The following is a 23,092-nucleotide window of genomic DNA, read 5'->3' as shown; positions in this document are numbered from 1 at the left end:
TTTTGCCTCGAGCCTATGGCTAAACCCCAAACTATGCATCAATAAGTCCCCTTTTTGTTGGTTTGAGTGGATTGTGAGGGGGGTTAATACATTCTGTGATCTTTATGAGAGTGGTGTGATGAGAGGGGAAATTCAAAAGTTTTGTTTAAAGGTGCAGAGTCTGGTATGCGAGGTGTTAGGTATTCAGGTATTATTCTGCCCCAGGCTCTGTATCTTGGGTGATGGGGCGGTCATTGACATTGTAAGTAGACATATAAAGAATTAGGTCTTAACCAGTGTCATGATCGCCAGGCAGATCATTTTGAGGGGCTGGAGGTTGGCTGGAGCATCCTCCTTTCAGGAGTGGTGCTTGGAGATGGGAAGGGTGGCGGCCTTTGAGGAAGTTACTTTCAGGGGAATGGGGAGGTATAAAGTGTTTGTGAAGAAATGGGGCGGGTATTTGTCATTTGTGGATGTGTGATTATTGTTGTTGTTTTTTTTTTTATTTGTTTAATTATTTATTTTTTATGTATTTTTTTTTATGTGTGTGCATGTGTGTCTATGTCATTTAAGACCACTGTTATGTTGCTGGGGTTAGGGTGGGATTGGGAGGGGGAGGAGTAATAGTTGGGGTTAAGTTTGATTCTATGTATATATGTGTTGTTCTATGAGGTACTTTATTGCTGTGAATCAATAAAAAATTGTTAATCAGAAAGTCTGGGACAAGCCTAAAACAGTCAAATATGTACAGAAAAGGCATTTGAAAAGTACCAAAAATAAATGATGAAAGCCTGGTTAAAAAAAAATAAAAATAAAAGAAAGGTGGTAGAGAGTCTGTAGTTATTGACTACTATGGGGGGGATTGAGCAGTGGGGTTACCTGAGCCTGCTAAAATGTGATGGTTCCAATTGTAAGGGATGTGTTGATGATGTGTGTGGCAAGATTGGTGGAGAGGCAACTTGCAGAAGATAAGAAGGAAAAGGGTCTAAAGGACCGGTAGTAGGACAGTTGGAAATAAGAACTTTGAAGACATCAGTCTCCGAAAGAGGAGAAAAAGAGGAGAGCAGAGGGTGGGATGTGGGAAGAGAGCAGTTGTGGATGTGTGATAATGTGAGCATTACAAGCATGATGGTAGGTAACAATTGAAATGGATCTGATGATTACTTGCACACTGGTATAAAGACAGGTTGATTTTACAACTAATTACTTAATTCAGTACAGCCAAAATTGTTGTTTAAAATTACATTTGCCGAATCAACCTATATAGATAAAAAAATATATATTATCAGGAAGCAGAATATAAATTCAGCTGAATTATACAATCTATTCTGTAATATTTGTGTCTGGTCTCTTGCAACTTAATTAACTGTGTGTGTACGGACAGTAGATAGACTCTTTTTTTTTTTTTTACTCTTGTTTATACAGATATCGGTGTGCATGTCTGGACTGTCAGACGCTTACCTTATTACCAGGGTCCCACTCTATGTACACACGTTCTGTCATAAGACTTCAATTTGAGCAGAGGAGTGGATAATGAGCTTTGAGTAAGTGAAAGACTCAGAGCAGGTATGGGAAAGTTAGTAGGACAGATTGAAAGCAGAGGTGTTTGTGTGAGTCTTTTTTATTAAGCAGCACTGGGGCCATTTTTGGCACTTTCAGTGGCATTTTTGACCAAAGGCCTGGTTAATTTTTGACCTTGTTTTTGATGGATGGTGGAGATGGTTGGATCACCACACTGTGAGATGCAGTGAAATCAGTGCTGTTTTCATGTGCTATATTTCCCTTCCCTTTACTTTTTCCTCTTCATCTTCTCTCTCGGGGTCACATTTATCAGATCTGTATTGCTGATCCACACCTCTGTGATGGAAAAGTTAGGCAAGAAAGATCCTGAATCTCGATTAGCAAACAGATACATTAATAAACCCAAGATTTGTATTTGATCATGCATATCAGGAGAAATCTTTTTTTTTTTTTTTTTTCAGTCTACTCAACATTTGAAAGGAGCGTACTCAGATTTTTTTGTTTTTGTGGGCGTATTAATTAGTAATTAGTGCTTGATCACAGAGGTGATACATTTAAAATGTGATCTTTAAGTAGCCACCTTTGAAAACTTCTAATGATGAAACCCATTACGCTTCGGATCTGGGAGTGCTGCAACCCCTTAGCACACATGACACATCCTCTTGCACAAAATCCCTCAAATATTCTGGGCTTATAAATATATTTATGAGACTAGAACAGTCCGTGTATGCATGCGCATCTAGCTTTTCCTTTCTGGTTAATTTCATTATCTCTGGTTGTCTTTTTCTCTGCAGTGGCCTGAGTTAACCTTTCCTTCGTCTGTTCCCCCCTCAGGCCTGAAACTACTAAAAGACTGATTACTTTCACTTTATTTATTTACCAACACTTTTCTGTTGACATGTTTTGTGTGCGGTTCAGTGACCACAGGGCTTCACTGTGCTCTGCAGTGTGTTTTGTGTCAGACTGAGTAGCAGAATACAGAATTTTTTAGTGTGAATTCATTCAGGCCAAGTGCGAATAGTTTCAGGCTGTTACGCTAGATAAGACATGATGCTCTTCAGTGTGGGTGCGTGTTTGTGCAGACTGTTTGGTGTTTGAGAAAGGATTTGGCTTTTAAGTGATAGAGGCAGACGAAAATCGCATTTACCTCCTTAGCTGTTTCCTGTATGGAGGTGGAATATCTTCAGTTCTGATGCTTTATTGATGTGTTTTAGCTAGGGATAGGTGATATATCAGTAAGGCTGATTGGTCTGTTGATATTTGACTATTTGAAGATCATCAGCATCTGGGTTATTCAATGCCAAATCAACCAATAAAGGTACATTTCTAGTTTCAACATTATTTGTACTTCAGACCTTTGTTTTGTTAGACAATTAAAAAATAGCTTTATAGCATGTGACCCACATTTGGTTTTCAGCCATTTAAAAATGGGTACAATTGTACAATTTCCAGATTGACCCACACTATTAGCCCCATATCACTGGGATTTAACCATAAAGGGCCTTAAGTATGAAGATACCAAAAGGAGAGTTTGTTCTGAACCAGAATCTAAAAGGATATGAAGATACTTATGGAGTTATAGGCACTCCAACTCCTACACAAAAAAGTGTTGTTTTATTATTATTATTATTATTTATTTATTTTATTTAGACTCAAATAATTGGCATATAATGCAACAAGGGGTTCTGAAGTCAACTAATTTTAGTTATTTACCTACCTAGCTATGTGTAAAAAATTAAATACAATTAAAATAAAAATGGTGCTGCCTCCTTTTTTCTTCTTCTTTTTTTTTTTTTTCTTTTCTCCCCAATTTGTAATGCCCAATTCCCAATGCGCTCTAAGTCCTCGTGGTGGCGTAGTGGCTCGCCTCAATCCAGGTGGCAGAGGACGAATCTCAGTTGCCTCCACGTCTGAGACGTCAATTCGCACATCTTATCACGTGGCTTATTGAGCGTGTTACCGCGGAGACCTAGCACGTGTGGAGGCTTCACGCTATTCTCCGCGGCATCCACGCACACCTCACCACGTGCCCCACCAAGAGCAAGAACCACATTATAGCGACCATGAGGAGGTTAACCCAACGTGACTCTACCCACCCTAGCAACCGGGCCAATTGATTGCTTAGGAAGCAATTGCAAAAAAACACAAACACTTTTAAAGCAAAATATTTCACCAAAAATATTTGTTAGTTTTTTTAAATTATTAAATAAGATATACTGTTAATAGATATAAGTTAGTTTTGAAAAAAGGTTAAGCATATTTTTTTGCAGATTGATTTGATATTTTGTATCTAATCCCATGACACTCAGATATTTTTATGTGTGATTTAATAATTTGTTACCACTGTATATTGGCATTACTGTATATTGGCATTCAGCCTCTCTTCTCTCTAAATGTTGGTATCGACATCAGCTTGTGAAAAACCTATATTGGTCTATCAATATCAGGGTTTGTCCGGAATTGCACTCAAATGTGGTGCCTCTTGGTGTAAAGCACCCATCCCTGAACCCTCCCTCCCTCCGGCTTTGTGTTAAACACATTCACAGATTTGGATTAAAATTCTTTCTCACTAGTAGTCAATGAATGCTGTCTGAAATCATTCTGCTGCTACTTTTCCTTTCCCTGCTCATATTTAGCAGTCTGGTAGGACAAAAGGACAAAAGTTGAGAGAGAAAAGAATGGGGCAAGAGAGGGAGAGAGAGAGAGAGAGAGCGTGTGGATTAAAAAAAGGAAAAAAGAGAGAGAATAAAAAAAACAAAGTTTTGTAGTTGCCCCCTCTCAGGGCCATGCTCTTTTGGCATGTTGGCTGGATGGAGTCCCCCCCCCCCCCCCCCCCCGCCCTCTCTCTCTCTCTCTCTCTCTCTCTCTCTCTCTCTCTCTCTCTCTTTCCACTCCAGCTGCGTCTGTCTGTCAGTCCCCTCCCCCTCCAAATGTCTGACCCTTGTCTTCATAGATGCTCTGTGAGGAGAGTACGAGAGTACAAAACTCTGTGCTGTGAACACAGGGCAACTGCCTTCTGGGAAGCTTCTATTCACTCAAACACACACTCACCCCCCTCACCCTCTCCTCTACACCCGTTCATCCCCCCTCCTCTTTTAGTCCACCCAGAGGGGTTTTGTTCCTGCACTGGGCAACTTTTTTTTCCTCCACTCTCTGTGTGTGAGCTGTTTTGTTTTGGCTCTCTCCCGTCTCTTCTCTTGGAATTAGAATTGATTGAAGGATACCAGCTATACACTCACATTGGACTGTCAGGAGCATCTGAAATCATAATTTGCACCAGTGTTCACAGCATCTTCGCTCAGCAAATGTGGAGGCGAGTTTTTATCTCCTTGAGAGGATTACGAGCTTGTGTTAGAGCGTGTGTGTGAGAAGGAGAGAGAGAGAGAAAACACACAAGAAGACGAGAGAGACGGAGTAGTTTCGCACATGTGAACGTGGGGAAAGGATGGCTCTGTGGCTCTGAGCTGCCTCGGTTCTCACAGGACGTACTCGCATAATAAGGAACGAAAAGCTGACTGACAGACAAAACTCCACTCACAAGAGAATATTGTTCTTTTTGTGGTTCTCCCAGAGGCTTAACTAAACAGGATTTCCATGATGCCAGCTGAAGTCAAGCAGGTCAGTTGTGGGATTCACTTGCTCTCACCATCCCTTCCTCACCATTCTCTTCTGTTCCTACTATTCTTGTGTGTATTTCTTTTTAAATTGTATATACATGTTGTCTTGCAGTTTTCTTTCTGTTTGGTGGTTTAGTCTGGTTGTCTTGGATGTAAAGTTGTCCCTCAGAAACAGATTTAGTCTATAATATTTTTTTTTTTATTATTATTATCCTGATTCTCTAATGTTTATATTTTTATATATAATTTATTTTGGGGCTTTTTACCTTTATTTGTAGATTAGTAGAGTGTAGACTCGAAATTAGGGGTAAGGGAAGGGGATATGAGTGGAATCGGGACATGAACCTGGTTGGACTCAAACCTGACAATATGTATGTTTTGCTTTAGAATATCTTCTCCAGAATTGAGAGTAATACTGTTGCGGTCACATGCTATGAACTGTCAACATTCAAAATGGTCAGTTTTGTGTAGTGCATTCAGTACATATCTGTTCCGAATGAGAATAGTATTTCCTCTTTTAATTCAGATTCAATTTGGAGGACAGCAATGTCAATAACATTCCCATAATGTCATGCAGCACACAAACACAATTAAGCTGATGTTCTGTGCAACAACAAAAAAAAAAAATTACGATCTGATTAAGAAAGAGTGAAAAATAGATGTAATACAGGGAATTTGTGGAAAGTTTTTCCTTGATGAAAAGAAGGCAGAATAGTTTATTTACTGGCACAGTGGACATCCTCCCTTCCTCTACTCCCTCCCTTCCTCCCTAGTAGTGGACTCATCAGTGGTCACCATCAATTTGTTCCCTTTGTTTTGAAGCTACCACATTGCCTGGCAAAGCAATGAGTAGATCAGAGGAATGTGCTTTTTTTTTATCACTGTTTGTCTAAGCAAAGATGCTTTCCCAGAAGACTGCAGTGTCATCCCATGCCATAATGTGACTGGTTGGACCGTTATTGCACATAAATCACACACATTTAACAAAGAAGGAAATGCTTTGAAAGAAACAACCAGTCTTTGTGTTCTACGCTAATGATTTTTTTGACAGTGTTGAGTCAAAAACAGGCTTGTCATAGAAAGATGTTGTGAAAACTACCCGCTAGGCACTGTTAATCTGTTAACGGCTGTCTCACGGTTGACTTCTGCTGGATAGAATCTGTAGCGACAGTTCTTTTTCCTGAAACAATACCTCCCCCCCAACCCGCACACCAAACAAAACAAACTTTGAAGGCGTAGAATTTGTGGTGTCTCCGTCCGTGAACCCCTGCCTCCAAGGGACGCTAACGCTGTATCTAACCTCTGCTCACCTCCATGCCCAGCAAAACATTCCTTATGACTAGCACCTGCTCAGTGAGGTTAGACGTGTCACACGATGGTATGAAGATTAAGAGGCTCTGCTTTCTGCAGGAGTGTCTGACACGCTTGATGGTGTTGTCAGTCATCTCGGTTGCTGGATAAAGAGGGTTGCGAGTGAGATCATAGAAAAAGAAAAAGGCACATAGATGATGTATAGATCACATGAATAGATGTTATATCTATCACATAGAGAGCAGCTAATAAAGTGTAAATATACTAGTGTTGTCACGGCACCAATATTTCCGTGGTAGCAAGACTACCTTAATTTTGATAACACTGGAAAAAATTATGTGCTATTGAACACACTCCTTTGAATGTTGATATAAATGTTAAAAAAAGTCAAAAACAATGGTATACGGGTACTGAATTGAAGGCTGAGGTTCCTTCAAAAGTATACTCCTTTGACTGCGAGCCCATGCATACAGGTTTGACACATGCACAACGACTGCTTTATCATACTGCTTTATGCCAGCAGGCATATCGCCCTGTAGCTCAAGACCAGTTGCCCACTGAAGCTAAGAAGGGTTGAGCCTGGTCAGTACCTGGATGGGAGACCTCCTGGGGAAAACTGAGGTTGCTGCTGGAAAAGGTATTAGGGAGGCCAGCAGCGGGTGCTCACCCTGCGGTCTTTGTGGGTCCTAATGCCCCAATATAGTGATGGAGACACTATACTGTCAAAAAAAAAAAAAAGGGCATCGTCCTTTGGATGAGACGTTAAACCAAGGTCCTGACTCTCTGTGGTCATTAAAAATCACCCCATTGGCCCTTATCAATCATGGCCTCCTAATAATCCCCTTTCATTAATTGGCTCTGTCACTCCACTCTCTCCTCTCCACCAATAGCTGGTTTGTGGTGAAAGTACTGGCGCACTGTGGCTGCCACCGCATCATCCATGTGGATGCTGCACACTAGTGGTGGTTGAGGAGAGTCCCCTGTTCACTGTGTGAAGCACTTTGAGTGTAATGTCAGAAAAGCACTATATAAATGTAACGTTCATTCATTCATTCATTCACTGTGCACGAGAAGTAGCGGTATGCTGAAAACTCAAGTATACCTTGGACTTGAGTCAGTACTCTGTACTATTGATGCTGGAGAGAATGGAATTTTTTCTTTATTTTTATTTTAGTATTAACTTGGTACATACATACTAGTACTTTTAATATCTCTTGATATACCATGACTGTGTACTCTGTGTAAATATTTTTATATTTACTGCTTTGCAGTGCCTCTAGGCCACCAATTAATAGCTTGTGGATGCCCTTCATCTTTGTCACTTTGCAGTGAGTCTTGTGTGTGAAGTCACTCATCTCTCTCTATAAATTAAATTAAGCATTAATTTTTACATGTGTTGTAGACACAAGATGGAGTAGGAAATGCCTGCAATGTCTTTTCTTAATCGACATGCACTTTGGCTGCATTACAACAACTCCTCATCCAGTGGAGATTACCGTCCTCAGCCCTCAATTACCATGGGGTGAATCAGCCTGCCCAAGTCTGAGTTAAATATAAATGTCTGATACTTCAGTAGAGGGTGGCAGTGCCATTACTGCAAAAGAGATTTAGCCTCATCAAACTGCCAGCGGTGTGTAGACAGAAAAATTATTTCATTTTCAAAGAACCATTTACATTTTCATTTAGGCTTAGGCTATTGGCTTCGGCAGAAGTTGTATGGCGCTTCACTTTAGCAGAGTGATTGTCACTTCACTTCAGGACATTCTGCAGAGTGATTATTTAAGTTTCAGTTGAGCATTTTCTGGTGTTTCCAGAAGTAATTTGACTCATTTGTGGGTAAAATTGTATGTGTCACTCTGGTGATCTGCTTTAACCCCCATTAGCTTTGCTGTTCTTTCTATTCCTCATCATTCACCTTCCTGTCTGGGAAGCCAGGATTATTTTATAATGCATTTTCCATTCACTCTTCAGTGGCATGGATCAGTATTTGAAGACATATAGAGCAGAAGAAGCTGAATTGTGGTTGTGAATAGGGCACAAAATGTCATTGACCCACAAGAGCTACGGGTAATGGGGCTGGTGGTGCTACAGGGGGAGTCTGATTGCTGTCTGCTTAGCCAGACTATGGGATCTGTTGGGAAGGGGTGGTGTATGAGAGCATGGTAAAGAGGGTCCAGATGTCCCACTTCAGCTGCACTGCCCATATCAGGACATTCAAGAACCTATGGGATGGAAGAACAAAGATCTGCCTCACCTCTTGAGGCTGAGGGGGTGCCAGAACTGTGGAAGTGGTGATGGCTTTAAGTATCATTTGCCGTTCCGCACTGACGTACGAACCCTTTGCTCTTTTTGATTCCAAACATTTATTCTTTATAATGTATTAAAGCTATAAGCTACATTTATTTTTTATCAGTGTGTGCGTTCCTTGAGAGTCGAACCGTTGCTAATGCCATGCTCCACCCTTTGAGCTACAGGAACTCTATACTGTTCTACCAAGGCAAAATGCAGTAACTACGGCAACAATTTTAAAGTTTTACACTCATTTTCTCTGAATCTGAGCATAGTTGAGCCAAACCTGTCTGTTGCTGGACAGATCATAGTCCAAGTTATTGGTTATAACTCAGTTTTAACAAAATGTTTTACTGCACCATTGCAGTATAGTCCTTACTTTTGTAGCCATAGCCAACAAATTGCCATCTTGTTTTATATTTGCAGCAAAGTCCATACTTGTGTTGGCTCTCGGGTACCTGTGTTACATTGTACATGCCGTGAGAGCTTGGCATGCTATCAGGAGGTCCATCACATTGCACTGTCAAGTAACCCATTTGGCATGCTGACTGCATGCCCGAAATAGAACTTCCTTGCTTGCCTGGGTTTTCTCATGCAACACACACACACACACATATATAGAGAAGCACCTTCTGACCCCTCCGTAACACCCCTGTCAAACTGCCTCTTCCTCTTGCCAGTCCACTCAAACTTATTCAGTCAAACACCCTCCAAGGTGGAATTTCTTAGTAAGCTGTTTCCAAAAGTGTTAATGGAGAAGCTTGTGTGTTAATGAGCTGATGTCTTGTTAGCATAAATTGGTTCAGTATTTATCCTTCTACAGACCTATATTGTTCATTCCTTTCCTAATCTTTACTGTGTATGCCATATTAAGTCAGTGATTTGTGTTTATGAGTGTATGAGTGAATCAGTTCATTTTGATACTTCATATAATGCACCTGTGGATATAAACAATTTGCTGATTCATTTGATTATCTGTGTTTTTTTTTTTTTTTTTTTTTTTTTGTTACAATACATTTAGTTAAATTCTGCTGTTCATCACTATGTGTTTTTTAGTTTGCTAGTTGTATATGGTGTAAATGTATCTGTTCAGTTTAATGCTGTCTCACTAATTGCTTGTTGTGTGCCGGATTAAAACTCTGCACTGATTGCAGAAGATATTCCCCCCTTAATGTAGTTAGCTACTTTTGCTTATTATTGCTTGGAGTATAGCTAACTACATTTTCAAAAGGATAGCTTGTCTATAGTTTAACTACTTTTAATTATGAGTAGCTTGTAGCTTGGGAACTTCATTTTGAAAGTTGCTACCTGTAGAGGGGTAGCTCATTAATTGCTTCTTCTGGGGTTTGAACCTACAACCTTTAGGTTGCTAGCTCAGCTCTTTAACCACTAAGCCACACCACCACAATAACATGGGACACCGAAAACGCAAGCTCATACAGAACATTTTGAATTTGCATGACAAGAAGATGTGTGACCACAGTGACCTCCTGGCTCAATATAAAAAACACATATTTCAAAGCTGCATGATTTACTACATGCATGTTTTATTTGTAATTTTTTACATGTATTTATTAAAACCAGTAGCCCTTGATCTTGATATATTGACCGGAATAACTTTGCATGATCAAAGCCTAGAGTGATCACGGCTTTAAATCAGAATTCTTTGAAGATTCCCTACTGAACCAATGCATAACAGGGTGCCTCTCTCATACACATGGTGCACCACCATGTCTTTCCCATAACTGTTTACTCAGCCTCTTTGTTGTTTGTTTGGTAATATATATTTTCTTCTTGATTGCTGGGTAGGCCATCCTCTTGTAGCTCTTGATCTGTCTGTATGGATGCTTGCGGAAAAAAAAGAAAAGAAAAACTTAGTAGTTTAGATTGTGCTGATAGCACCAGAACAATCCTGTCAGTAAACAAAGAGGCCAGGAGGGGTGAAACTGATCAGAAACCAGAGACTGTGTGTTTCAAGGAGGATAACAGGTGATGATGTAGGATTAGTGTGAATAGCCCCAGACTGCTATCTCAGATTGCTTGGGTTCTCCTATAATAAGCTCTGGAATATCTTTTTACTCTTCAGCATTGACAGAAAGACTAATAAAGAAAGGATTAAAATATTGTTTTCTGAGAGAAAACAGGAGTTAGAGGAGTGGGCAAGGTCAAAGAGTGCATTTGTGTACAGTATATGTGTAAACGTGCATGTGAAGCAATGTTTGCAAGTTTTTCCTGTGTTTTAAATAACCACTGTAATTGGCTGGCAGCTAGCCAGTGACGCCAGAGAAAAAGAGGGAAAGGTGCATATGTGACACTTTTGCTGGGCCTGCCATGGCAACAGGACTGGATGAAGAGCCCTCTGACCCTGGATCTCATGATTAATGACATTGGCCCGCTGGATGCTGGCGAACAGCATTGCACCGCTGTGTGTTTGCTTTTGTTTCATTAGTTCAGTGAGAGAACCCTAGACTTTTCTGCCCATCAACCGAAATACACACGCATACACAGCCCATCCCGGCTCAGATGGTCGTTTCAGTTCGAGAGAGAGAGTGGATGAAGAATTATCCAGTAGGGAAAGCAACACTGATGTGCTTGCCGGAATAGATTTTATATTTTCAGCTGCATTGAAATATTTATACAACAGCTGTGCTGTTGAGGGAAGATATGCTGTATATAAACAGCTTACTCAATTTGCTTTACTGAGAAATCCCCTCAGACACACAGGGATTGATAGACTAACTGTACTCTCCGTCCTTTAGAAGACATTATCTCGCCATTGGCTGCAAGCATCGATTCAGTGCAAGTTCATTTCACCCCTTTATCCCTCCCTCCCTTACTTTCCATTACTTCCTTTTGCTCCTCAGTTCACAGTTGTCCTTACTAAAGCCATTCAATGGTCTTAAGGCAACATTGATGGTTATGTATAGGCCTTGTTCCATCCCCTTTCCAACCTCAGCGCCCTGATAAGGTAAGAGGTCCTGAGGGCGAGGTCATGTCCCTCAAACCCCGCCCTTGTCCTTCCTCCTAGAATCTGCAGTATTGTGTTAGACTAAAACTAACCACATGACCTCTGGGTCAGTTACATCTATAGCGTTCTTAAGGAGGATTATCCAACTTGATGTTCTCTAATGGTTTGTGAAAGGTGGGGTTTAGGGGTTAAGCATTGATTCTAAACTCTTGGTAAAGGTCTTTCCTTACATACTGATCCAGGACTAGCTTCACCAACTTAGTTCTGAACCTGTTCATTTGAAATGGCTGTCTCTGCTCAGTGAAAATGTGGCTTGCTGGTTCTCCATCATGCCATCTGTCAGTGATAGTCTTGATGGATTAATGATGTCTTCTGACAGCTCTTTAGCATGGTGTAGGCACCACAGACGGGCATGACAGATTAGCGCTAACAGTCTGGGAAGGGGTGGTGCTTTCCTGGATGTTTTTGTGTTTGTTCCTTCATCTGCCACGCTCTACGCCAACATTTTTGTACCATTACTGAAAACATGTAGCACTGCAGTTATTAATCCCAATTTAGAGGATGTTTGCTGTTCATTATATTCTAGTTAGCTAAAACACTCAACTCTTTTCTGAGAGTATAATTCTTTCCGGTTTGTTAAATTTGGAAATGCACAAGTTCTTTCAGTGAAAGAAATGTACTCTGAAAATCAGTTATTTTGATTTTAGCCTCTGATGCATGAATTATTGCATCACATATTAATGTTTATTTTTACTTCACATCAAGAATATGATTAATCCCAGTTGTTCATTTTCCTTAATGAAGATTTACACATCTGTCCATCGCAATAGAAGAAAATAATAAATTGTTCAGATTTACTAGGTACATCACGACTTTTGTCACCATGTTAAAAAAAAAATTGTCATTAGGGCTGTCAATCAATTAAAAAAAAAAATCCCCCAAATAAAGATCATTCAATACATAAAAATCATTATAAATAAATGTTAATATACAAAATAATAATAATAATAATAATCAGATAATTTAAAGACATTGAATTATTGTGGTAGTCGAGTAAATCATTGATTAGGAAATACAAAAAGTGGCTTTAGAAATCAATAAATTGTTTGGTTTATTTCCATATCAGTGAATATAAGTCTATCAATGACCTACAATCTACAATCTGTAGAATTTTACAATTAAAGAAATATTCTGGGTTCAATACAAGTTAAGCTCAATCGACAGAAATTGTAAGTGCCTCAATGGTAAGAATTAAGAATAATTGTAAGAACCCAGATTTTTGCTTCTTTTTTCTTTTTCTTTTTTTTTTTAGAAAAGGAGGGACGAGTCAATATTAATTTTTGTGGTAATCAACATTATGCCACAAATGTTGTCGATTGAGCTTAACTTGTATTAAACCCAGAATATTCCTTTAAGTTGATCAATCTGTCCGAGATAGACTTAAGAGATGTTTTCACAGAACATTGGTTAGACACAAAGATTAAACGCACTGAATTGTTAAATATTTGTATGCAATATCTGACAAATTCCAATGTTGTTTTTAGTGATGAAGGCAAACTTATGGAGAGTGATCAACATCATGATTCCTTGCAATGTTGTTACACAGGCTTGAGATTACTTCTCATTTCTATGCTTATTTTAGACTCAACCTTCTCACCTCACCTTCATCTACTCAAGCTCTCAGCAAGAGATTTCATCGAAGTTTTTCAGAATATACTCTGTAGGCTAGTTTCACAGAAGTTTCTCCACAATTCATAAAAACAGCAGTGCACACCAGTTTAACAATAGAGCTGTCCAGATCTGCAGGGAGGAAGCTGTCATATGCTGTTAGCTCCATTTGCACAGTATTGTTACTCCATCATGCCATCTTTTTCTGCTCTAAATGTATGAGCCATTTGTTCACACTGGGGTTTAGAGAGAACAATAGTGCAAGGCACAGCTCTGATGCTCCTTAAAGAGTTGTCTAATGAACCTCGACTAGATGTGCACATCTGGCTGGCATGGCTGAGCTTACATTCTTTTATTTGCTAATTGGAAAGACTTGCCATTGTTCATATCATGTGGCTTGTTAAGGTAAAGTGTGCTTTTACTTTTCCAAACAATCTAAATTGTGATTTTTCACCTGGCAGATGATAAAACGGCAAAAATTTCCAGTAGACTAGTATTTAAAGGAATAGTTCACCCAAAAATGAAAATTTGCTGATAATTTACTCAACCTCAGGCCATCCAAGATGTATCTGAGTTTCTTTCTTCATCAAAACAGAATTTAAGACTTTTAGGATTTCATTTCAGGCCTCCTCCTCTAAACAATGCAAGTGAATGTCCTCCATTTTTTGACGGTCCAAAATGCATATTTAAGGTGCATCAAAATAATCCACATGACTCCATTCTACAAATAGAGGTCTTCTGAATGCAAATGATTGATTATTTTTAGAAACAAAACAATACTTATATACTTTTTAACTACAAATGTTTGCTTCAGTACACCTCTGTGACCTGCACTCATGAGAGGGATGACGTAAGCTCGTTGGTAAGGTCACGCGTCACGTGGAGGAGGAGCCAAGAAGCGTGTCATTGTTTACATTTTTTTTTTTTTTTATTATTATTTGGAAATAATTATTATGTGTGTGTGTGTATATATATATATATATATATATATATATATATATATATATATATATATATTGTTTTGGACTGTTTTGGTTTGTGAATGGCACAAGTTTCTCTTGTAAACAATGATGCGCTTCCTGACTCCTCCTCCACGTGACGTGTGACCGTACCAACGAGCATACGTCATCCCTCTCATGAGCGCACGTTTTGTTTCTCAAAATAATCAATCATTTGCATTCAGAAGAACTTTATTTGTCGACGAGTCGTGTGGATTATTTTGATGCACCCTAAATATGCATTTTGGACCGTCAAAAAATGGAGTACATTTACTTGAATTGTTTAGAGGAGGAGGCCTGAAATGAAATCCTAAAAGTCTTAAATTCTGTTTTGATGAAGAAAGAAACTCAGATACATCTTGGATGGCCTGAGGGTGAGTAAATTATCAGCAAATTTTCATTTTTGGGTGAACTATTCCTTTAAGGAAGGATCAGGCCATATCTGGCAACCACAACATTGTAGAGGCTTGGAGGTGGGAGACTTTTGACTTGGGCCAGTAAGCAGCCACCTAGCAATCACCCAGCAATCACCTAGAACACCCATGCAACTGCATAGCAAATGTATAAATCCAGTATTTTGTATTCTCTCAATATGCCTGCATTCATTTTCTTGTGAGTCTTTAAAGCTCTGTGAAGTACACTATATGGCCAAACGTTTGTGGACACCCCTTTCTAATTAACAAATTTGGTTACTCCATTAAATTCAGTAAAGAAAAATCTTAATGTTTCTTTATATAATGGCTTGGGCTTTGTGTGCTTCCAAATTTGTGGCAACTGTTTGAGGATAAGCCTTTTCTGTTCCAGCATGACAATGCCCCTGTGAACAAAGTAAGGTCCATAAAGAAATGGTTTACTGTGTCTGGCGTTGAAGAAATTGACTGGCCTGCACAAAACCCAGACCTGAACCCCACTGATCACATTTGTTGTGAACTGGAACAGCAACTGTAAGTCAGGCCCCATCGACCAACATCAGTTCCTGACCTCACTGATAGCCTTGTGTCTGAATGAGAGCAAATCCCTGCAGCCATGTTATTACATACAGTATAGTGGAAAGCCTTCCCAAAAGAGTGGAAGCTGTTATTACAGCAAAGGGGGAAATTGATGCCTAAGGTTTTGAAATCAAATGTTCATCAAGCACATATGGTGTCCACAAACTTTTGGCCATATAGTGTACATCAACATGTATTGCTCTTGATTTCCTGGTTTGTTTGAAGAAAGAGTGAACGAGAGAGAACGTTTATATCTGCTGCCAGTTTTGGACGAAAGTTCTGATGTTGTGATGACAACCTTGAGATGAAAGAAAATCGGTGCCATGTATAACAAGCATTCTGTCAACAGGACAGAGACCCTTCCTCCTCACCATATGAGGTTCAAATGTCTCTATTTGATTGTTTATGACCTTCAGATTACATTATAGCCTCTTTGAACACAGGTTTTTTTCTCTCTGTCTATTGTTTGTGGTAACCCACAGTGAGGAAGCCAATCCAATGCTCTCACTTGGCTGTCCAAAATTAAAGGTTGAGAATGTGCTTTGTGTGTGTAGCATTTATGTGGGGATGGTGAAGGGGTAGAGAAAGGATTTAGTGTGGATTTGTCAAGCACAGAGTTCAAGAGGCAAACAGCAATATTTTTCCTCAAAATGCAGATGCGAGCAAGATCGAGGCCACACTAAAGTTCTCAGAGTTAAACAAATACAGTTCATGGACCTTCAGTTCCCCTCCATCTTGCTTTAGCACACAGTGATTTAATCCACTCAGATTGCTCTCAGCCACTCCCTCTACATCTGCTCTCCCTGCTTTAGATGAGAGAGAGAGAGAGAGACCTTGCCGGGCTGTATTGGTTTGTATTACCAAAGTCTTAAAGAATTTAATCCATTCTTCTACACCTCCACCTCTCTCTCCTGCCTCAATACAGACCCATAATAAACAAGTTTTTTCATAAGAGGCCATTTGGAGCTAATTGAGGCCATAAGGGAGAGCTTGAATGACCTCTCATGCCCTGCATGCCCTGCATTAGTCTCGCTTGGCTCACCACCATGAGACAAATGCTCATTTTGTCCTCCATGTTCTCACCTTAGTCAAACATGCAGCGGCCTAATCATTAAAGTGAATGAGAACTGGGGCTGTCAAGCTCCAAAAAAAAAAAAAAAAAGGACTAACGGATCAGAAAAGCTGTCCATTTGACTCTGAAGCTGTACAAAAGCTTATGGAAAACAATGGCCAAATATATTCTTCAAAATTATAGCTAGGTTATACAGGTTTGGAACAACATGATGAAATAATTTTATATTTTTCTATTAATTTTAAACCTTTCAAACTCCTTTCAGCCTTAATGAAAGCTGCAGGAACCCAACATGCAGCTATTTTAGTGTCATAACAGTGTGTTCTTTTACTGCTTTTTAGATCTGTGTTCTTTTATTGTCCATGTGTTGTAGAAGGTAGTGTATTGTGTTTGGCTTTGTCGTAATCTAAGTGGCAAATGGAACATCCCCTGAATACTGTCTGTTCCTGCATGGCTTTCTGAGAGCCTTTTCATCATATGTGCTTTGGTTTCCTTGGTTCACTCCTGTGGAAAAAAAAAGAACACATTGTTCAAATACATTCTATGTATTGATTTAAAAAATTACAATCCATTTTGAAGTATCTTGCTTGGAAATACATATTAACATATTCATGTGTAATCATCAGAGATACATAAAGGATGTCTCATTCGTTTGATTAGGCCAAAACAGAGAGGAGGCTCTTTGGAGCAGCTGGAGCAGAATAAATGTAAAGCAAATGAGAATGAATAATGGATGCAGAGTAACGTGCATGCACCTCTGCTGAGGTACAGACAGTCAAAGCAGGTTTATGCTTTCCTGTTGGAGGTCTGCATTAAATGATTACAGCTGTTAGAAAATGTCTTCTGATTGGTGCACTGTACTTTAAGTGTTTTTCAAAAGATTTTGAGTAAATTAAGGTCTGAAATGAATGGTTACTGCGTGATCTGATATAATATTGATGACCCACCAGATACAGTATCTTTGGCCAACAAATGTACAGTATCAGTCTGTTATGACTATGTCTACGTAATTCCATTTGTTTACTTTTTCAGCACGATAATTATACTTACTATGTCTGTCAGTATGGTATGTCACTTAGGAGGATGGATTATTTGTTAAGTGTTATTAGCAGCACTGTTTTCATCAGTGGACATGCAGTATTTTTAATAAAAAAAACTCTGTTAGAACATCCAGAAATGATTGGCTGTAATACAGGTTTTAATTGGTTTCAAATGTAAGTTCAAACCTCACAAGGAGTGATCCATGACCTGTTATTCCCTTGAGAAAGACACTGAACTTCAAGTTGCTCCAGGGTGAGTGTCCTTTCTTGTAACAAGTGTAACGTAAGTCCCAAGCATCTGCTAAATTAATGATTAATTTGTAACTTTAGCATTAGCATGTAGTGCTTTGCCAGTAGTTTAACCCTCAGAGACCCAATAATTGATATTGAATATTTATTTGCTTTTTTCCTTTTTTAAGCACATATGGTTGTGGGGTGATTTTTTTTAATGTACAATTTTTTTACATCCAATATTCATTTTTGTCCTGCCACAACTGTTGTTGTGATACATTTCATAGTGCCAGATAGTATTATGTGTAGTTTTTGATGAACAGGTGTTTCGTGTCATAGTTGCTACTATATTTTAGCATGACTGGACTGATGTTTTGACCAGCGTCTAGGATCAGAACTATCCGTTTAACTAAGTACAATATTAAACAGGGTTTAACACACACTGTGTATTATACTGCACATGTGTTTGTATGCTACACTTAAGTAGCATATCTCTGCCACTGAATGTGTGTGTTGGCACTGAATAAATAGGGTGCCACAATGTTCTTTTCATGCTGAACCTACTGTAGTACTGCTGCCTTTTTTGGCCTAAATTGGGTCAGTTATTCTCACTGTTCCACAGTCAGAGCAGCTCCTTTAGTCTGAGCTGAAAGCAGAGTTTATGATAACGCACAATCTCCCCTGCTGATAAGATGCTAGTGTATGTCTAATTTTAGAGTCTGTATGGTATGCATATTGAAGCTGGGAATGATATATGCTAGCTGTAGAGGACTTAATTCCATTCTAGAGAAAAACTCTGGGGTGGTGGGGGTGTTCTAAATGATTATTCACTAATTAACATATAGACATTTTTTCTTGGCAAATGCAAAATGCCTTTAGATGTGGAAGCAGATATAAAACACTTTTCCTCCTGAATTGGTTTTTATTATTGCACGTTAATGATTTGGAAAATGCCCATTTGACTAACAGGGTGTCAAATGTCAGACTGTACCACGATAAGAGATGTTGAATGAGGTTTGAATTGATTCTTCTCCCTGTTCTGTGATATGCTATATGCAGGACTGTGAATGAGCTCATAGTATATAGTGCAGTCATGAATGGAGAAGAATCCTGTGATAGTAGCTATTTATAGTGTTATTATGTAATATGTTTTCTACAGTGGTTGTGCTAGTCTTTTGATGTATGAGTCTATTAAAATTCACCCATCTGAAAAACAGATAATACATGTTCATCACCCTTTTCTGTACTTGTCTGTCAGAGCTTATAGCTAAGATAAGAAGGGAGTTACATTTGATTTCAGCATCCCTGCCAAACATGAAGAGTTGAAATGATCAGGACAGGCTCACTAATGCAAGTCCTTTCCTGCAGCATCCCTTAAAATGCTTTACGAGCCTTGAAGGTATATCTAGACTCCACAACCCTCTCAGATCTCCATCTTCGACTTGGCAAGCTTACATCCTATACAATTCACCTAAAGAATATTTTAAGACCCCATTAAGTGGTTTGATTAATGCAATTATCTTTCCTGTGTTGACTTATTTTCTGTTGAAACAAGAAGTTGGGTTGGGACACATCTAAGGGCCTGTGCTTTTTCTAAATAGCTAGTAGTCTTAAGTTTATGTCACTAATTCTCAATAGAATTCAAATGAGTCGCATCTGTTTTGCAGTCTGCAACGCAATATTGAGGGAAGCCCATTTGACGTGCTTAAAGATACAGTAGGTTAGAGGTTGTGTGATGGCTCGTGCCACACTGTTAGTTACACAGTAGCTGCATTATTAACCTTACCCCTAAACCTAAACCTACTCCAACTCTTACCCTAACCCCTTACCCCCAACCCTACCCCTACTCCTAAACCTACCCGTACCTCAACTTCAGTAGCATCAATTGTGAATCTTGTGAGAATTTTGCAGAACAACATATATTTACACAATAAACACATTATATTGTATCTTTTTTTAATGTTTGTACTTGGTAGTTAAAGCTACATTTTATAAGATTTATTTGTTAGAAATGAACAAAATTTCATTAATGAGCAAGTACACAAACAATCCGTCTTCAGAACCATGTTTTTACCTTAGCCTGGTTCACTGTAGTAAGCCTATAATAATGATTTATAATTTAGAGCTGTCAGGACAGATTTGGTGGTAAAAATTGCACACTTCAGTCATTTGTCCAGGCATGTTTACGTGATGGCCATAAAGAAAAGAAGATCCAGCTACAGCGCGTGTATATGTGCGATGATATGTGTGGTAGTAGTTTGAAGCTGAAAGCTTGTATCCACAACAAATGAGCGACACTGACCATGGATCATTCAATAAGTCAACCCTCTGGGGAATCACCTGTTTTCAAAATAAGAGGAACCGAGAAGAGTCTGCAAGAAAAAAGGGAAAGCGACAGAGCCAGTAATAAAACATGAAACAATATCGGATTGGCATTTCAGAGGTGGTGACAACTCCGATATTTTAAAGGATTTAAAACCGACCCAGAGATGGAGCTTTCGGACCGACAGTAAGGAAGGTTATTTTCGTAAACTAAAACTGAAACGAAGATTATTGATTAAAAATAATTTTCATAAACTGAAATAAAATAAATATTTCAAAATAAATGAAAAGCTCAAACTAAACTAACAGCAGTTATTAAAAAACTAACTGAAATAAAGGAAAAAATTAATTATAATTAATTATAAAAATAAATTATCGTTTTCATACTCAACGAGCTCTCATCACATGGCGGAAAAATCGGATCTGTGTGTGTGTGTTTGAGATATGTTCATCTTCAGAGCCGCAGAGTCATACACTATTGGGCTGTTAAGGTGAACACCTGCAGGTGGCATTGTTCATGTAATGCACATGAGGTTAGCTGATACTGAAAGACTGATATATGAAGATGTCTCGGACATGAATTATGGCTGGTAGGAAGTTTTTTTTTTTTTTTTTTTAAAAGTATAAAAAAAATTTTTTTTACATAAATGATGATAATTCATGGGTTGCCGTCATTGTTATCAGTCTGCTCTATTAGACACAATTGACCCGCAGCAGCTATTGGTGGATATTCTTTTTTTTTTTCTTTTTTTTTTTCAATTTGGAATGCCCAATTCCCAATGCGCTCTAAGTCCTCATGGTGGCGTAGTGAATCTGGGTGAATGAATCTCAGTTGCCTCCGCATCTGAGACTGTCAATCCGTGCATCTTATCACGTGGCTTGTTTAGCGCGTTACAGCGCGTGTGGAGGCTTCATGCTATTCTCCGCGGCATCCACACACAACTCACCACGCGCCCCACCGAGAGTGAGAACCACATTATGGCGACCACGAGGAGGTTATCCCATGTAACTCTATCCTCCCTAGCAACCGGGCCAATTTGGTTGCTTAGGAGACATGGCTGGAATCACTCAGCATACCCTGGATTCGAACTTGCATCTCCAGGTGTGGTAGTCAGCGTCTTTACTCGCTGAGCTACACAGGCCCCCACTGTTGGTGGATATTAACTTTTTTTATTGAAGAAATCACGCAAACTCTGATCGCAAACGGTTGTTTTTAATTTCCAAAGTGCTGTCGCTGTGACCGATATGAGATCAAATATGATCTAATGATGATGAAGACCACTATATAAGATGTAACGGGAGGAACGGGAGTCGTCTCCACCACCGCAGCACATGGACTACTGTTTGTGAAAGGATAAGTGAATAAAAATAATGTCATACAGTGAAAATTATGTCTGCATTTATTTTGAATGCAGTAAATAATATTGTTCTAGCGAAAATGGGTGTTAAGTTTTTATATGGATCATATTGAAGTTAATTATTATTTATTGTATGTGGGTTAATAATTTAAGTAGTTAAGACACATATTGTATGTCTGATGGTAGTTTTTATTTCTAAGTACACATTCTTAGGCTTTAGAAGTGTGTTAAACGTATGAGGATGTGTATTCATCAACCTACCTATTACATGTCTGGCATAATCAAACAGGCTCACTGAACCAAGTTTAAACTTGTTTTGCCGATAATTCAGAAAAGGACCCACATAATTTCTTCACTGTAAACCATAGATATTAAAATACATTATTACATTCTATAAAGCTTAAAAGATTATTAAAACTGCAGCGCTGCCTATTTCCACCATTGTAATCTGCAGCTCAAAAGAACCTGGAAGCGTGGTTTCCTGCAGTGTGACGTCAGAGTAATTTAATCTATAAATGTTTTCAGGTCCTACTGTGGCGAAGGCTGGCAAACTGGGGTAACAGGTGCAATACAATGGCAAAGGTGCTAGCGTGTTAGCGTTAGCATTAGCCCATGTACATTATTACAAATTACAAATAATCTAATGCAAATATCTTACTTTCAAGTCAACACTGAGTTGTTATAACAGCTTCTTTTACTGATTTCATGTGGATTCCATTCATAGAATGAAGCAGAAAGTATAATATTTCTAGAATTTGCAGCCTGAGTCCAGTGCTAGATCCAGAACTGTTCAATAAACATACAAATACAAGCGATCGCTTGGAAAATATTGACAAACCATACATTTTCATAGTCATCTATATATTCATGACATCTTTCATCAGACTAAAGATTATTTTTCCGCTTTACACAGAGTTTATACGTATAGATCCAAATGCGGAAGTCTGTTCATGTGGTCTCTGATGTGATGCACTTTTTTCTTCATGTCCACATTTGGATCATTTCTGCGCTGCAGCGGCTTCTGGCTTCGCGGTTGAATGGATAACATACTATATTTAACTGACGACCACAGATTTCAAGATTATACGAGACATGTATCATATTGTATGCAGTAAATGTAAACATATATAAACAAAGTGATGGAGCGCCCACCGTCGGTACAGTGAGCATCAACAGTTTAACAAGATTTCCTGTTTAACATGAATTTGAGTTCATTTGAAATTTTCATACAGTTAATTTTTATACTTTTGATTTGCTTTTGTTTGGTTCTTTGTGACTTTGTTGAATCGCAAACCATTATGTTATTGTTATTATGCACTAGTATGCTGAGTCTAAGTAAACTGTGCAAATATTCAACGGTTTCATTTTGCTTTAAGTGTATTGTGTAAGTTTGCCAAGCTTAAATTGAAATGTCTTGCTTTGGTCTACACTCTGGAAGTGTTCTGTTAACTCTCAAAATGATAATTACTAAAACTAAAACTGAAACTAAAATATATAAAAATGAAATAGAAATGTGTTTACAAAATAAAAACTAAACTAAAACTAACAAAATCATTAATGAAACTAATTAAAATTAAACTGAAAGTTATAGCAAATTTTGAAAACGATATAAAATAAAAGCTGATTTGAAAATGCAAAACTACAATGACCTTTATAGTGAGCCAGGTAGCCCACTTAGCACGGTAGTTTGTTAGATAGCATTAGCCACTCTAATAGGGCATTTTATGAA

At 38.7% G+C, this 23,092-nt stretch overlaps 1 protein-coding gene across 9 annotated transcripts in view; it reads left to right on the top strand.

Moving 5' to 3' along the window:
* The window catches only part of LOC127421825 (splicing regulator ARVCF-like), a 275,477-nt gene that overhangs the window by 150,357 nt on the left and 102,028 nt on the right, over positions 1-23,092 (top strand). The window contains exon 1 of one of the 9 annotated variants that reach the window (XM_051665028.1): positions 4,482-5,118. The exons of the other annotated variants lie outside the window; for them this stretch is intronic. Within the exon in view, the coding sequence (XP_051520988.1) occupies positions 5,095-5,118 (24 nt within the window). The 5' untranslated portion in view covers positions 4,482-5,094. Of the gene's footprint in view, positions 1-4,481; positions 5,119-23,092 lie in introns of those variants that run through there. 9 annotated transcript variants of the gene reach the window in all.

This window comes from Myxocyprinus asiaticus, chromosome 3 (assembly GCF_019703515.2).
Source record: "Myxocyprinus asiaticus isolate MX2 ecotype Aquarium Trade chromosome 3, UBuf_Myxa_2, whole genome shotgun sequence".
Classification (NCBI taxonomy): domain Eukaryota; kingdom Metazoa; phylum Chordata; class Actinopteri; order Cypriniformes; family Catostomidae; genus Myxocyprinus; species Myxocyprinus asiaticus.
Note: the sequence above shows the minus strand (reverse complement) of the source record. Positions and strands in the feature narration are given on the sequence as shown.